The sequence below is a fragment of the Pseudophryne corroboree genome, chromosome 9 (assembly GCF_028390025.1).
Source record: "Pseudophryne corroboree isolate aPseCor3 chromosome 9, aPseCor3.hap2, whole genome shotgun sequence".
NCBI classification, from domain to species: domain Eukaryota; kingdom Metazoa; phylum Chordata; class Amphibia; order Anura; family Myobatrachidae; genus Pseudophryne; species Pseudophryne corroboree.
The window spans coordinates 66,851,829-66,868,795 of NC_086452.1; the positions used below are offsets into that span (position 1 = coordinate 66,851,829).

Here is a 16,967-nt window from a genome sequence, read left to right on the forward strand (position 1 = left end):
TCCAGTCTGTGCATATCCCTACAGTGTGATAGAATCAGGCTGATCAGGGCCGGAGCTGACGTCACACACCCTCCCAGAAAACGCTTGGGAACGCCTGCGTTTTTCCTGACATTTCCTGAAAACGGCCAGTTACCACCCCCAAACGTCCGCTTCCTGTCAATCACCTTGCGTACGCCTAGCGATCGAAATTTTCGCACCATTCTGTCGCTATTTGGCATCGTGCCTGCGCATTGTGGTGCATACGCAGTCATTTGATAATGGGCCACTGTGCGAACTCGCACGACAGCAATCAGGTCTGAATTAGGCCCTCTATGTGCAGCCCTTTTCATGCACATAAACTGGTGTAAAACGCATTGTCACGAGTAAGAGACCTTTCCCTTTTGATGTGCTGCGTTAGTAATGATTTGTAGTATTGCTATAATATATGCTGATATCACACTGTACATGTCATACCACTCATGTCCTACCTACAGTATAGAGAAATTCCATGCGCATACTTTTCATGCACATAAACTGGTGTAAAACGCGTTGTCACGAGTAAGAGACCTTTCCCTTTTGACGTGCTGCGTTAGTAATGATTTGTAGCATTGCTATAATATATGCTGATATCACACTGTACATGTCATACCACTCATGTCCTACCTACAGTATAGAGAAATTCCATGCGCATCCTTTTCATGCACATAAACTGGTGTAAAACGCGTTGTAACGAGTAAGAGACCTTTCCCTTTTGATGTGCTGCGTTAGTAATGATTTGTAGTATTGGTATAATATATGCTGATATCACACTGTACATGACATACCACTCATGTCCTACCTACAGTATAGAGAAATTCCATGCGCATCCTTTTCATGCACATAAATTGGGGTAAAACGCGTTATTACGAGTAAGAGACCTTTCCCTTTTGATGTACTGCGTTAGTAATGATTTGTAGTATTGGTATAATATATGCTGATATCACACTGTACATGTCATACAACTCATGTCCTACCTACAGTATAGACAAATTCCATGCGCATCCTTTTCATGCACATAAACTGGTGTAAAACGCGTTGTAACGAGTAAGAGACCTTTCCCTTTTGACGTGCTGCGTTAGTAATGATTTGTAGTATTATATATAATATATGCTGATATCACACTCTATCTACATATAATAAATATTTCAAATACTTTCCAAGTTCCTGTAATACAATCAATACTTGTATAAAACCTTTATTAGTTTTATTACATTTCCTTAGAGTAATCTGTGGGTGAATGTAACCCGCGCAGTGACCTGTTTAGGTAAAATTACACACCTGTTGTAAATATCGTCGTCTTCTCCTCCCCAGCCCCAGTACTCATTGGGGAAACCATTTATCTTCAAGAACTGGACTTTGCTCAGCCCAGACACACCTCCAAAGTATCCGGCATACGGCAGCCTGAGAAGGACAAATAAGAGTGGAATTTTTTGTTTTCTTTTTCAACATTAAGTTTTTATTGAGTTATGCAAAAAACAAACAGGTTACAGACACAAAACAGGTAAGAAGGATGGGGGGAGGCCGGAGTTCAGGGAGGGGGGACAAGACATTTCTGAATATCAGGTGTATATTAAAACAATATGGAGCAGGCACAGAGACTTAGAAACAAAATACAGCAAATGCACCATAGCAGAATTTTACAAATTGGACCCACCATCAGAGGATTAATTCAGAATAAAAGGGGAAGGGAGGCATCTGCACTTGGACTTATTGAAGGAATGTCTCTGCCCTCCATGGCGTACAGGTGCCACTGATACCGCTTCATAAAAATGCAATTATTAATAACAGAAATGCACTGATACAGCGTCTTCCCATAGCGAGTGTTCTTCCATTTACCCCTATATGCTAGAGTGAAGCTATTTGCTATACTACTTCTGTCTAATGCTGCATATTCCTTGCGCAAGTTTCAGCTACAATTATCCTGCATACTATATCACCTGCTATAACCGCATCCCGTACAGGCAGGATGAGATCTCCAAGTGCCTGTGTTAACTGATCACATCCTGCCTCGCCCTGGACGGGATGCGGTTACATTGCCGGCAGTCGGAATACCGACGCTGGAATCCCGACCACTGACAATGCCGACAGCCGGCTAACAGGGGCTATTCCCACTCGTGGGTGGCCGCAACACCCATCGAGTGGCAATAGAACATGTGGCGAGCAGAGCGAGACACCGAGCCCGCAGCATGGTGAGCGCAGCATGCCCGCAAGGGGCTTTGTTGCGCTCGCCCCCCTGCTGACATTCTGGCGGCCGGGATCCTTGCATCGGTATGCTGACCGCCAGGATCCCGGCCGCTGCCATACTATACCCAACGCCCCTACACTACCCTCTGGCTTAATAAAGCCTTAAAATCCCTTACAGTATTTCTGTGGTGCTTGCGTGCTCCTAGCAATAGACACACATGGGAATTTCCCCGTGAACTGTGACAATACAGACGACACCTAGCAACAGCCGCAACACGTGCCAGCAATAAAAATAAGAATTTACTTACCGATAATTCTATTTCTCATAGTCCGTAGTGGATGCTGGGGACTCCGAAAGGACCATGGGGAATAGCGGCTCCGCAGGAGACTGGGCACAAAGTAAAAGCTTTAGGACTAGCTGGTGTGCACTGGCTCCTCCCCCTATGACCCTCCTCCAAGCCTCAGTTAGGATACTGTGCCCGGACGAGCGTACACAATAAGGAAGGATTTTGAATCCCGGGTAAGACTCATACCAGCCACACCAATCACACCGTACAACTTGTGATCTGAACCCAGTTAACAGCATGATAACAGAAGGAGCCTCTGAAAAGATGGCTCACAACAACAATAACCCGATTTTTGTAACAATAACTATGTACAAGTAATGCAGACAATCCGCACTTGGGATGGGCGCCCAGCATCCACTACGGACTATGAGAAATAGAATTATCGGTAAGTAAATTCTTATTTTCTCTAACGTCCTAGTGGATGCTGGGGACTCCGAAAGGACCACGGGGATTATACCAAAGCTCCCAAACGGGCGGGAGAGTGCGGATGACTCTGCAGCACCGAATGAGAGAACTCCAGGTCCTCCTCAGCCAGGGTATCAAATTTGTAGAATTTAGCAAACGTGTTTGCCCCTGACCAAGTAGCTGCTCGGCAAAGTTGTAAAGCCGAGACCCCTCGGGCAGCCGCCCAAGATGAGCCCACTTTCCGTGTGGAATGGGCTTTTACAGATTTTGGCTGTGGCAGGCCTGCCACAGAATGTGCAAGCTGAATTGTACTACAAATCCAACGAGCAATCGTCTGCTTAGAAGCAGGAGCACCCAGCTTGTTGGGTGCATACAGGATAAACAGCGAGTCAGATTTTCTGACTCCAGCCGTCCTGGAAACATATATTTTCAGGGCCCTGACTACGTCCAGCAACTTGGAATCCTCCAAGTCCCTAGTAGCCGCAGGCACCACAATAGGTTGGTTTAAGTGAAATGCTGAAACCACCTTAGGGAGAAATTGAGGACGAGTCCTCAATTCTGCCCTGTCCGTATGAAAAATTAGGTAAGGGCTTTTATAGGATAAAGCCGCCAATTCTGATACACGCCTGGCTGAAGCCAGGGCTAACAGCATTACCACTTTCCATGTGAGATATTTCAAGTCCACAGTGGTGAGTGGTTCAAACCAATGTGATTTTAGGAATCCCAACACTACATTGAGATCCCAAGGTGCCACTGGAGGCACAAAAGGAGGCTGTATATGCAGTACTCCCTTGACAAACGTCTGAACTTCAGGAACAGAAGCTAGTTCTTTTTGGAAGAATATCGACAGGGACGAAATTTGAACCTTAATGGACCCTAATTTGAGGCCCATAGACAGTCCTGTTTGCAGGAAATGCAGGAATCGACCCAGTTGAAATTCCTCCGTAGGGGCCTTCCTGGCCTCGCACCACGCAACATATTTACGCCAAATACGGTGATAATGTTGCACGGTTACATCCTTCCTGGCTTTGATCAGGGTAGGGATGACTTCATCCGGAATGCCTTTTTCCTTCAGGATCCGGCGTTCAACCGCCATGCCGTCAAACGCAGCCGCGGTAAGTCTTGGAACAGACATGGTCCCTGCTGGAGCAGGTCCTGTCTTAGAGGTAGAGGCCACGGGTCTTCCGTGAGCATCTCTTGAATTTCCGGGTACCAAGTCCTTCTTGGCCAATCCGGAGCCACGAGTATAGTCTTTACTCCTCTCCTTCTTATGATTCTCAGTACTTTTGGTATGAGAGGAAGAGGAGGGAACACATACACTGAGTGGTACACCCACGGTGTTACCAGAGCGTCCACAGCTATTGCCTGAGGGTCCCTTGACCTGGAGCAATATCTGTCCAGTTTTTTGTTGAGGCGAGACGCCATCATGTCCACCTTTGGTTTTTCCCAACGGTTTACAATCATGTGGAAGACTTCTGGGTGAAGTCCCCACTCCCCCGGGTGAAGATCGTGTCTGCTGAGAAAGTCTGCTTCCCAGTTGTCCACTCCCGGAATGAACACTGCTGACAGTGCTATCACATGATTTTCCGCCCAGCGAAGAATCCTTGCCACTTCCGTCATTGCCCTCCTGCTTCTTGTGCCGCCCTGTCTGTTTACGTGGGCGACTGCCGTGATGTTGTCCGACTGGATCAATACAGGCTGACCCTGAAGCAGAGGCCTTGCCTGACTTAGGGCATTGTAAATGGCCCTTAGTTCCAGGATATTTATGTGAAGTGACGTTTCCATGCTTGACCACAAGCCCTGGAAATTTTTTCCCTGTGTGACTGCTCCCCAGCCTCTCAGGCTGGCATCCGTGGTCACCAGGACCCAATCCTGAATGCCGAATCTGCGGCCCTCTAGGAGATGAGCACTTTGTAACCACCACAGGAGAGACACCCTTGTCCTTGGAGACAGGGTTATCCGCTGATGCATTTGAAGATGCGATCCGGACCATTTGTCTAGCAGATCCAACTGAAAAGTTCTTGCGTGGAATCTGCCGAATGGAATCGCTTCGTAAGAAGCCACCATCTTTCCCAGGACCCTTGTGCACTGATGCACTGACACCTGGCCTGGTCTTAGGAGTTTCCTGACTAGGTCGGATAACTCCCTGGCTTTCTCTTCCGGGAGAAACACCTTTTTCTGTACTGTGTCTAGAATCATCCCTAGGAACAGCAGACGTTTTGTCGGAATCAGCTGCGATTTTGGAATATTTAGAATCCATCCGTGCTGTCGTAGTACTATTTGAGATAGTGCTACTCCGACCTCTAACTGTTCTCTGGACCGTGCCCTTATCAGGAGATCGTCCAAGTAAGGGATAATTAAGACGCCTTTTCTTCGAAGAAGAATCATCATTTCGGCCATTACCTTGGTAAAGACCCGGGGTGCCGTGGACAATCCAAACGGCAGCGTCTGAAACTGATAGTGACAGTTCTGTACCACAAACCTGAGGTACCCTTGGTGAGAAGGGCAAATTGGGACATGGAGGTAAGCATCCTTGATGTCCAGAGACACCATGTAGTCCCCTTCTTCCAGGTTCGCTATCACTGCTCTGAGTGACTCCATCTTGAACTTGAACCTTTTTATGTAAGTGTTCAAGGCTTTCAGATTTAAAATGGGTCTCACCGAGCCGTCCGGCTTCGGTACCACAAACAGCGTGGAGTAATACCCCTTTCCCTGTTGTAGGAGGGGTACCTTGATTATCACATGCTGGGAATACAGCTTGTGAATGGCTTCCAATACCGCCTCCCTGTCGGGGGTAGACGTTGGTAAAGCAGACTTCAGGAACCGGCGAGGGGGAGACGTCTCGAATTCCAATTTGTACCCCTGAGATACTACCTGCAGGATCCAGGGGTCCACTTGCGAGTGAGCCCACTGCGCGCTGAAATTCTTGAGACGGGCCCCCACCGTGCCTGAGTCCGCTTGTAAGGCCCCAGCGTCATGCTGAGGACTTGGCAGAAGCGGGGGAAGGCTTCTGTTCGTGGGAAGAAGCTGTCTGTTGCAGTCTTTTTCCCCTTCCTCTGCCCCGGGGCAGATATGAGTGGCCTTTTGCCCGCTTGCCCTTATGGGGACGAAAGGACTGAGCCTGAAAAGACGGTATCTTTTTCTGCTGCGAGGTGACTTGGGGTAAAAAGGTGGATTTCCCAGCCGTTGCCGTGGCCACCAGGTCCGATAGACCGCCCCCAAATAACTCCTCCCCTTTATACGGCAATACTTCCATATGCCGTTTGGAATCCGCATCCCCTGACCACTGTCGCGTCCATAATCCTCTTCTGGCAGAAATGGACATCGCACTTACTCTTGATGCCAGAGTGCAAATGTCTCTCTGTGCATCTCGCATATATAGGAATGCATCCTTTAAATGCTCTATAGTCAATAATATATTGTCCCTGTCCAGGGTATCAATATTTTCAGTCAGGGAATCCGACCAAGCCACCCCAGCACTGCACATCCAGGCTGAGGCGATTGCTGGTCGCAGTATAACACCAGTATGTGTGTATATACTTTTAAGGATATTTTCCAGCCTCCTATCTGCTGGCTCCTTAAGGGCGGCCGTTTCTGGAGACGGTAACGCCACTTGTTTTGATAAGCGTGTGAGCGCCTTATCCACCCTAGGGGGTGTTTCCCAACGAGCCCTAACCTCTGGTGGGAAGGGATATAGTGCCAATAATTTTTTAGAAATTAGCAGTTTTTTGTCGGGGGTAACCCACGCTTCATCACACACTTCATTCAATTCATCTGATTCAGGAAAAACTACGGGTAGTTTTTTCACACCCCACATAATACCCCTTTTTGTGGTACTTGCAGTATCAGAGATGTGCAAAACCTCCTTCATTGCCGTGATCATGTAACGTGTGGCCCTACTGGAAAATACGTTTGTTTCTTCACCGTCGACACTGGAGTCAGTGTCTGTGTCTGGGTCCGTGTCGACCCACTGAGGTAACGGGCGTTTAATAGCCCCTGACGGTGTTTGAGACGCTTGGACAGGCACTAACTGAGCTGCCGGCTGTCTCATGTCGTCAACAGTTTTCTGTAACGTGCCGACACTGTCACGTAATTCCTTAATTACGGCCATCCATTCAGGTGTCGACTCCCTAGGGGGTGACATCACCATTATAGGCAATTGCTCCGCCTCCACATCATTTTCCTCCTCATACATGTCGACACACACGTACCGACACCCAGCACACACACAGGGAATGCTCTGATAGAGGACAGGACCCACTTAGCCCCTTGGGGAGACAGAGGGAGAGTTTGCCAGCACACACCAGAGCGCTATATATGTATAGGGACAACCTTACAAAAAGTGTCTATCCCTTATAGCTGCTTATATCTGTTATTTTGCCAAATAAGTGCCCCCCTCTCTTTTTTACCCTGTTTCTGTAGTTGCAGGATGCAGGGGAGATTCTGGGAGCCTTCCTACCAGCGGAGCTGTGTGGGAAAAATGGCGCTGTGTGCTGAGGAGATAGGCCCCGCCCCCTTCACGGCGGGCTCTTCTCCCGCTTTTTACTGGAAAACTGGCAGGGGTTAAATACATCCATATAGCCCAGGAGCTATATGTGATGTATTTTTTGCCAAATAAGGTAAATTCATTGCTTCCCAGGGCGCCCCCCCCCAGCGCCCTGCACCCTCAGTGACCGAAGTGTGAAGTGTGCTGAGAGCAATGGCGCACAGCTGCAGTGCTGTGCGCTACCTTATGAAGACAGGAAAGTCTTCTGCCGCCGATTTATGGACCTCTTCTTGCTTCAGCATCTGTAAGGGGGCCGGCGGCGCGGCTCCGGGACCCATCCATGGCTGGGCCTGTGATCGTCCCTCTGGAGCTAATGTCCAGTAGCCTAAGAAGCCCAATCCACTCTGCACGCAGGTGAGTTCGCTTCTTCTCCCCTTAGGCCCTCGATGCAGTGAGCCTGTTGCCAGCAGGTCTCACTGAAAATAAAAAACCTATTTAAACTTTTACTCTAAGCAGCTCAGGAGAGCCACCTAGATTGCACCCTTCTCGTTCGGGCACAAAATCTCAACTGAGGCTTGGAGGAGGGTCATAGGGGGAGGAGCCAGTGCACACCAGCTAGTCCTAAAGCTTTTACTTTGTGCCCAGTCTCCTGCGGAGCCGCTATTCCCCATGGTCCTTTCGGAGTCCCCAGCATCCACTAGGACGTTAGAGAAATGTGCTATGGATTCATCAGTAACACGCTCCAGTGAGGTTAACATGCGACATGAAAGGTGTTACTGTGCGTGTGGTTACTCGGGTATCTGGCGCTTGTCACATCGCCACCACTTTTACAGATAACGTTCCCAGTCCCATCTCACATTTCATACCCTCTCACGCACCCTCTGCATTCCTGATTCCTCTGCTTGGGGAGAAGAAGACAGCTGCGGTAACAGGACACAGGATCCAGAATATACACTGTGAGGAATTCACAGTAATAAGGATAGCCACAAAGCCAAACCACAATTTACTGTGTGTGTGTCTATGCTGTATGTATGTGCTATGTGTATGTGAACGGTGGTTAGGAGACCGCCGGTCACAACACCGATGCCGAAGCGTGAATATAAATATATATATAATATATATATGTAACAGTATATGTATGCATCCACACAGGTATATATGTATGCACGTGTATATGTGAATATGCATACATACATATTTGTTTATATGTGGTTGTATATTTGCATAAAGCTATAGATGTATGTAAGAGTGTATGTGTGTGTGAGTATATATGTATGTGTTTGTATGTATTTATGTGTTTGTGGTTATGTATGTATGTGTCCGTGTGTAAGCGTATAACGCGGATTGGCACGGCAGAGTGTGTGAATCCACTGGATATGATTAGTGAGACCCCCTCCTGGCTGGGCAGAGCGGTCCCAAGAGACGGACATGCTGGTGGCTTTGCAGCTGCCCATCAATGTCCCCTCCAGGCGCTGTACCAGACATAGCTGGATGAGCAGTGATCCCTCTCTCTGCAGAGCCGCTCTGGGCAGATTCATCGGAAGGACAATTACAGCCTATTAGCAGCTGTTATCGTGTTTTCATGTCGGTGTCATACGGTTCCACTAGTTCTGTTCTCACCATTACTATGAAGCTCTAGGAACCAATGGCAGGTGACTGTCTCTCAGCGCGTAACTGGGAAACAAAACTCTAGGAAGATATCCGGCAATTTCTGTGTTACTCTTTACACATCTCCATACCATGGTTACAGGAAATATTAGCTGGGCGCCGCAGGCAGCTAATAAGAGGCACGACCTCTTCTTATAATGATTGATCACTACAATATCCACAACAGGCCAGAAAGCCGCATGCGTTTCCTGTTACAATGCAGGCAGCCAATGCTCACTGCCAAGTCATATGTCAAAATATACTGTATTATACAGTGCTGTGCCATCAAAGTGTCATATTCATCAAGCAAATAAGTCTCATACCCCTACCACAGGCACACACGGCCGCAGCTACTAGGCTGTCGCTAGGTAACCTGCCAGTGCATCACTAAGGAGGGTATCCCACCAGAATGCCAAGATAGGCCCACGGTCGACATTCACAAACGTCGAAATGGCTAAAATGTTGGCAGGTTCATAATGTTAACATATAACATGACCAGAATGTCAACAGTAACTTTCTGTGTTATTTTTAGGCTTAGGTTTAGGCCAGTGGCTCTCGAACTATGTGCAGTAGAACCCTGGTGTGCCTCAGGGCCCTTGCAGGGGTGCCTCAGATTGGTGGTCCAGGACCAATTCAAATTATTTATGGTCAATGTAACAGGCAAAACCATTGCTGGTGGCTGCCAGTCATAACACATGTGCACAAACAGAAGCAAATCCTGTCCCTCACCACACAACTGACCCTAAGGATGACATATAATAAGATTTTACTCACCGGTAAATCTATTTCTCGTAGTCGGTAGTGGATGCTGGGGACTCCGTAAGGACAATGGGGGAATAGATAGATCCGCAGGAGACTGGACACTCTAAGAAAGATTTAGTACTACTGGTGTGCACTGGCTCCTCCCTCTATGCCCCTCCTCCAGACCTCAGTTAAGGAAACTGTGCCCGGAAGAGCTGACATTACAAGGAAAGGATTTTGGAATCCAGGGTAAGACTCATACCAGCCACACCAATCACACTGTATAACTTGTGATAACATACCCAGTTAACAGTATGAACAACAACAAAGCATCAACTACGGATGCCAACATAACATAACCCTTTATTAAACAATAACTATATACACGTATTGCAGAAAGTCCGCACTTGGGACGGGCGCCCAGCATCCACTACGGACTACGAGAAAATAAGAATTTACTTACCGATAATTCTATTTCTCGTAGTCCGTAGTGGATGCTGGGAACTCCGTAAGGACCATGGGGAATAGCGGCTCCGCAGGAGACTGGACACATCTAAAGAAAGCTTTAGGACTATCTGGTGTGCACTGGCTCCTCCCCCTATGACCCTCCTCCAAGCCTCAGTTAGGATACTGTGCCCGGACGAGCGTACACAATAAGGAAGGATTTTGAATCCCGGGTAAGACTCATACCAGCCACACCAATCACACCGTACAACTTGTGATATGAAACCCAGTTAACAGCATGATAACAGAGGAGCCTCTGAATAGATGGCTCACAACAAGAACCCGATTAGTTAACAATAACTATGTACAAGTATTGCAGACAATCCGCACTTGGGATGGGCGCCCAGCATCCACTACGGACTACGAGAAATAGAATTATCGGTAAGTAAATTCTTATTTTCTCTGACGTCCTAGTGGATGCTGGGAACTCCGTAAGGACCATGGGGATTATACCAAAGCTCCCAAACGGGCGGGAGAGTGCGGATGACTCTGCAGCACCGAATGAGAGAACTCCAGGTCCTCCTCAGCCAGGGTATCAAATTCGTAGAATTTTGCAAACGTGTTTGCCCCTGACCAAGTAGCTGCTCGGCAAAGTTGTAAAGCCGAGACCCCTCGGGCAGCCGCCCAAGATGAGCCCACCGTCCTTGTGGAATGGGCTTTTATTGATTTAGGCTGCGGTAATCCTACCGCAGAATGCGCCAGCTGAATAGTGCTACAAATCCAGCGCGCAATAGACTGCTTAGAAGCAGGAGCACCCAGCTTGTTGGGTGCCATCAGAATAAACAGCGAGTCAGTTTTCCTGACTCCAGCCGTCCTGGAAAAATAAAATTTACAGGGCTCTGACTACGTCCAGCAACTTGGAATCCTCCAAGTCCCCAGTAGCCGCAGGCACCACAATAGGTTGGTTCAAGTGAAAACCTGAGACCACCTTCGGGAGAAACTGAGGACGAGTCCTCAACTCTGCCCTATCCATACAGAAAATCAGATAAGGCCTTTTACATGACAAAGCCGCCAATTCTGACATACGCCTGGCCAAGGCCAAGGCCAACAGCATGACCACTTTCCACGCGAGATACTTTAGCTCCATGGTTTTAAGTGGCTCAACCAATGCGACATTAGGAAATCCAACACCACGTTGAGATCCAAAAAGTGCCACAGGAGGCACAAAAGGAGGCTGAATATGTAGTACTCCTTTAACCAAAGTCTGAACTTCAGGCAGTGAAGCCAGTTCTTTCTGGAAGAAAATCGACAGAGCCGAAATCTGGACCTTGATTTACCCCAATTTGAGGCCCAAACGTCACCCCTGCTTGCAGGAAGTGCAGGAATCGACATAGTTGAAATTCCTCCGTCGGGGCCTTCATGGCCTCCCACCGAGCAACAAATTTTCGCCAAACGCGGCGATAATGTCTTGCGGTGACATCCTTCCTGGCTATGATCAGGGTAGGGATGACTTCCTTCGGAATACCCTTTTCCTTTAGGATCCGGTGTTCTACCGCCATGCCGTCAAACGCAGCCGCGGTAAGTCTTGGAACAGACAGGGTCCCTGCTGCAGCAGGTCTTGTCTGAGCGGCAGAGGCCAAGGGTCCTCTGCCAGCATCTCTTGAAGTTCCGGGTACCAAGCTCTTTATGGCCAATCCGGAACCCCGAGTATGGTTTTCACTCCTCGCCTTCTTATTATTCTCAGTACCTTGGGTATGAGAGGTAGAGGAGGAGACACATAAACCGACTGGTACACCCACGGTGTCACTAGAGCGTCCCCAGCGATCGCCTGAGGGTCCCTTGACCTGGCGCAATATCTTTTCAACTTCTTGTTGAGGCGGGACGCCATCATGTCCACCCGTGGTCATTCCCAACGGTTTACCCGCATTTGGAAAACTTCTGGATGAAGTCCCCATTCTCCTGGGTGTAGGTCGCCCATCGGAGAATCCTTGTGGCATCTGCCATCGCCATCCTGCTTCTTGTGCCGCCCTGTCTGTGTACATGGGCGACCGCCGTGATGTCGTCTGATTGGATCAGTACCGGCTGGTTCTGAAGCAGGGGCCTTGCTTGTCTTAGGGCATTGTAAATGGCCCTTAGCTGCAGAATATTTATGTGAAGCGAAATCTCCTTGGAAATTCTTCCCTGTGTGACTGCACCCCAGCCCCGAAGGCTGGCATCCGTGGTCACCAGGACCCAGTCCTGTATTCCGAATCTGCGGCCCACTAGTAGATGAGCCCTCTGCAGCCACCACAGCAGTGACACCCTGTTTCTTGCTGACAGGGTTATCCGCTGTTGTATCTGTACATGGGACCCGGACCATTAGTCCCACAGGTCCCACTGGAACGTCCTTGCGTGGAGTCTTCCGAATGGAATTATGCTTCGTACGAAGCTACCATTTTTCCCAGGACTCGTGTGCATTGATGTACCGACACCTGTCCTGGTTTTAGGATGTCTCTGACTAGAGATGACAACTCCTCGGCTTTTTCCACTGGAAGAAACACTCTTTTCTGGTCTGCGTTCAGAAACATTCCCAGGAACAGAAGACGTGTCGTCGGGACCAGCTGTGACTTTGGAATATTGAGAATCTAGTCGTGCTGTTGTAGCACTTCCCGAGAGAGTGCTACCCCCACTACCAACTGTTCTTTGGACCTCGCCTTTATCAGGAGATCGTCCAAGTACGGGATAATAAAAACTTCCTTCTTGCGAAGGAGTATCATCACTTCGGCCATTACCTAGGTAAAGACCTTCGGTGCCGTGGACAGCTCCAACGGCCGCGTCTGGAACTGATAGTGACAGTCCTGTACCACATATCTGAGGTACTCCTGGTGAGGGGGGGGGGGGGAATGGGGACATGCAGGTACGCATCCTTGATGTCCAGGGAGACCCTGTAATCCCCCTCGTCCAGGCTCGTAATAAGCGCCCTGAGCGATTCCATCTTGAACTTGAATCTTCTGATATAAAAGTTCAAGTATTTTAATTTCAAGATGGGTCTCACCGAACCGTTGCGGTACCACAACCACTGTGGAATAGTAACCCCTTCCTTGCTGAAGGAGGGGCACCTTGACAATCACTTGTTGTGATTATAGTGTTGAATATCCACCAACACCGTCTCCCTGGCAGAGGGAGGTGCCGGTAAGGCAGATTTTAGGAAACGGCGGGGGGAAGAACGTCTCGAACTCCAGCCTGTACCCCTGAGATACTACTTGAAGGACCCAGGGATCCATGTGAGAGAGCCCACTGTCCGCTGAAATATCTGAGACGGGCCCCCACCATACCCGGGTCCGCCTGAGCAGCCCCAGCACCATGCTGTGGACCTACCGGACGCAGGGAGGACTTCTGCTCTTGGGAACTAGCTGTGTGTTGCAGCTTTTTTCCTCTACCTTTGCCTCTCGGCAGAAAGGATGAGCCTCTAGCCCACTTGTTTTTCTGGGGCCGAAAGGACTGTACTTGATGATACGGTGCGTTCTTTTGTTGTGGGGTAGCCTGTGGCAAAAAAATTAATTTCCCAGCAGTAGCTGTGGAAACGAGGTCTGAAAAACTATCCCCAAACAGTTTTACCCCTTATAGGGCAACTTCCATGTGCCGATTCGAGTCGGCATCGCCTGACCATTGCCAAGTCCATAACCCCCGTCTGGCGGCAATGGACCTAGCGCTTATTTTTGATGCCAGCCGGCAAATATCCCTCTGTGCATCACGCATGTATAAGACCACGTCTTTTATATGCTCTATTTTCAGCAAAATATTGTCCCTATCCATAATTATTTTCCGACAGGGAATCTGACCACGCAGCGGGAGCACTGCCCATCCATGCCGAAGCAACGGCTGGTCGCAATATAATGCCCTAGTGTGTGACCATATCTTATAGGGTAACCTCCTGCTTTCTATCAGCAGGTTCCTTCAGGGCGGCCGTACCCGAAGACGGTAGTGCCACCTTTTCTGATAAGCGTGTAAGCGCTGTATCTACCCTATGGGGTGTTTCCCCGCGTGACCTATCCTCTGGCGGGAAAGGGTACGCTGTCAATAACCGTTGTAGAAATTATCAATTTCTTACCGGGGGAAGACCACTCTTCCTCACACACCTCATGTAATTTCTCAGATGCAGGAAAAACTACTAATAGTTTTCTCTCACCAAACACAATACCCTTTTATGTGGTACCTGGGGTATAATCCTAAATGTGTAATACATTTTTCATTGTCTCAATCCTGTAACGGGTGGACCTATTTGGAGGGTACACCAGTCTCATCGATGTCGACACTGGAGTCAGTATCCGTGTCGACATCTGTGTCTGTTATCTGAGGTAGCGGGCGATTTTAGAGCCCCCCATGACATTTGAGACGCTGGAACAGGCACAAGCTGAGTAGCCGGCTGTTCCGTGTCGTCGGCCTTTTATGTAAGGAGTTGACACTTTCACGTAATCCTTCCATAAGTTCAACCACACCGGTGTCGACCCGCAGGGGGTGAAAACATATTTACAGGCATTCACTCCGCCTCCACCTCATTATCCTCCACATATCTGTCGACACAGCCGTACCGACACACAGCACACACACAGGAAATGCTCTGATAGAGGACAGGACCCCACAAAGCCCTTTGGGGAGACAGAGGGAGAGTATGCCAGCACACACCAGGGCGCTATATATCACAGGGATAGCACCTATAAAAAAGTTAGCTGCATATATGTTGTATACTGCGCCTAAATTGTGCCCCCCCCTCTCTTTTTAACCCTTTCTGTAGTGTATTAACTGCAGGGGAGAGCCAGGGAGCTTCCCTCCAACGGAGCTGTGAGGGAAAAATGGCGCCAGTGTGCTGAGGAGATAGGCTCCGCCCCTTTTTCGCAGACTTTTCTCCCGCATTTTTTATGGAATCTGGCAGGGGTTAATATACATCCATATAGCCCTGGGGGTTATATGTGATGTATTTTTGCCAGCCAAGGTGTTTATATTGCTGCTCAGGGCGCCCCCCCCCAGCGCCCTGCACCCTCAGTGACCGGAGTGTGTGGTGTGCATGAGGAGCAATGGCGCACAGCTGCAGTGCTGTGCGCTACCTTGGTGAAGACTGATGTCTTCTGCCGCCGATTTTCCGGACCTCTTCTTGCTTCTGGCTCTGTAAGGGGGCCGGCGGCGCGGCTCTGGGACCGGACTCCGAGGCTGGGCCTGTGTTCGGTCCCTCTGGAGCTAATGGTGTCCAGTAGCCTAAGAAGCCCAAGCTGGCTGCAAGCAGGCAGGTTCGCTTCTTCTCCCCTTAGTCCCTCGATGCAGTGAGCCTGTTGCCAGCAGGTCTCACTGAAAATAAAAAACCTAAAACTAACTTTTTCTAAGAAGCTCAGGAGAGCTCCTAGATTGCACCCTGCTCGGTCGGGCACAAAAATCTAACTGGGGCTTGGAGGAGGGTCATAGGGGGAGGAGCCAGTGCACACCAGATAGTCCTAAAGCTTTCTTTAGATGTGCCCAGTCTCCTGCGGAGCCGCTATTCCCCATGGTCCTTACGGAGTTCCCAGCATCCACTAGGACGTCAGAGAAATAGATTTACCGGTGAGTAAAATCTTATTTTCTCTAACGTCCTAGTGGATGCTGGGGACTCCGTAAGGACCATGGGGATTATACCAAAGCTCCCAAACGGGCGGGAGAGTGCGGATGACTCTGCAGCACCGAATGGGCAAACACAAGGTCCTCCTCAGCCAGGGTATCAAACTTGTAGAATTTTGCAAAAGTGTTTGAACCCGACCAAGTAGCTGCTCGGCAAAGCTGTAATGCCGAGACCCCTCGGGCAGCCGCCCAAGAAGAGCCCACCTTCCTTGTGGAATGGGCTTTTATCGATTTTGGATGCGGCAATCCAGCCGCAGAATGAGCCTGCTGAATCGTGTTACAGATCCAGCGAGCAATAGTTTGCTTTGAAGCAGGAGCACCCAGCTTGTTGGATGCATACAGGATAAACAGCGAGTCAGTTTTCCTGACTCCAGCCGTTCTGGCCACATAAATCTTCAAAGCCCTGACTACATCAAGCAACTTGGAATCCTCCAAGTCACGAGTAGCCGTAGGCACCACAATAGGTTGGTTCAAATGAAAAGATTACACCACCTTCGGCAGAAATTGTGGACGAGTCCGCAATTCTGCCCTGTCCACATGGAAAACCAGATAGGGGCTTTTACATGACAAAGCCGCCAATTCTGACACACGCCTAGCCGAAGCTAAGGCCAATAGCATGACCACCTTCCACGTGAGATACTTTAGCTCCACGGTCTTAAGTGGCTCAAACCAGTGGGATTTTAGGAAACCCAACACCACGTTGAGATCCCAAGGTGCCACTGGTGGCACAAAAGAGGGCTGAATATGCAGCACTCCCTTAACAAACGTCTGAACCTCAGGAAGAGAAGCCAGTTCTTTTTGAAAGAAAATGGATAGGGCCGAAATCTGGACCTTTATGGACCCCAACTTCAAGCCCATAGTCACTCCAGACTGTAGGAAGTGCAGGAACCGGCCCAGCTGGAATTCCTCTGTAGGGGCCTTCCTGGCCTCACACCAGGCAACATATTTTCGCCATATACGGTGATAGTGTTTTGCTGTCACGTCCTTCCTAGCCTTTATTAGCGTAGGAATAACTCCATCCGGGATGCCTTTTTCCGCTAGGATCCGGCGTTCAACCGCCATGCCGTCAA

General features: G+C 49.1%; 1 protein-coding gene across 4 annotated transcripts in view; it reads right to left on the reverse strand.

Annotated features, from left to right (window-relative positions):
- The window catches only part of B4GALT2 (beta-1,4-galactosyltransferase 2), a 235,736-nt gene that overhangs the window by 8,873 nt on the left and 209,896 nt on the right, over positions 1 to 16,967 (reverse strand). For all 4 annotated transcript variants that reach the window (XR_010186623.1, XM_063939490.1, XM_063939489.1 and 1 more), the window contains exon 5: positions 1,297 to 1,419. Coding sequence is in view for 3 of the 4 variants with exons in the window: in XM_063939490.1 (XP_063795560.1) it covers positions 1,297 to 1,419 (123 nt within the window). In the remaining variant the exon portion in view is untranslated. The remainder of the gene's footprint in view (positions 1 to 1,296; positions 1,420 to 16,967) is intronic.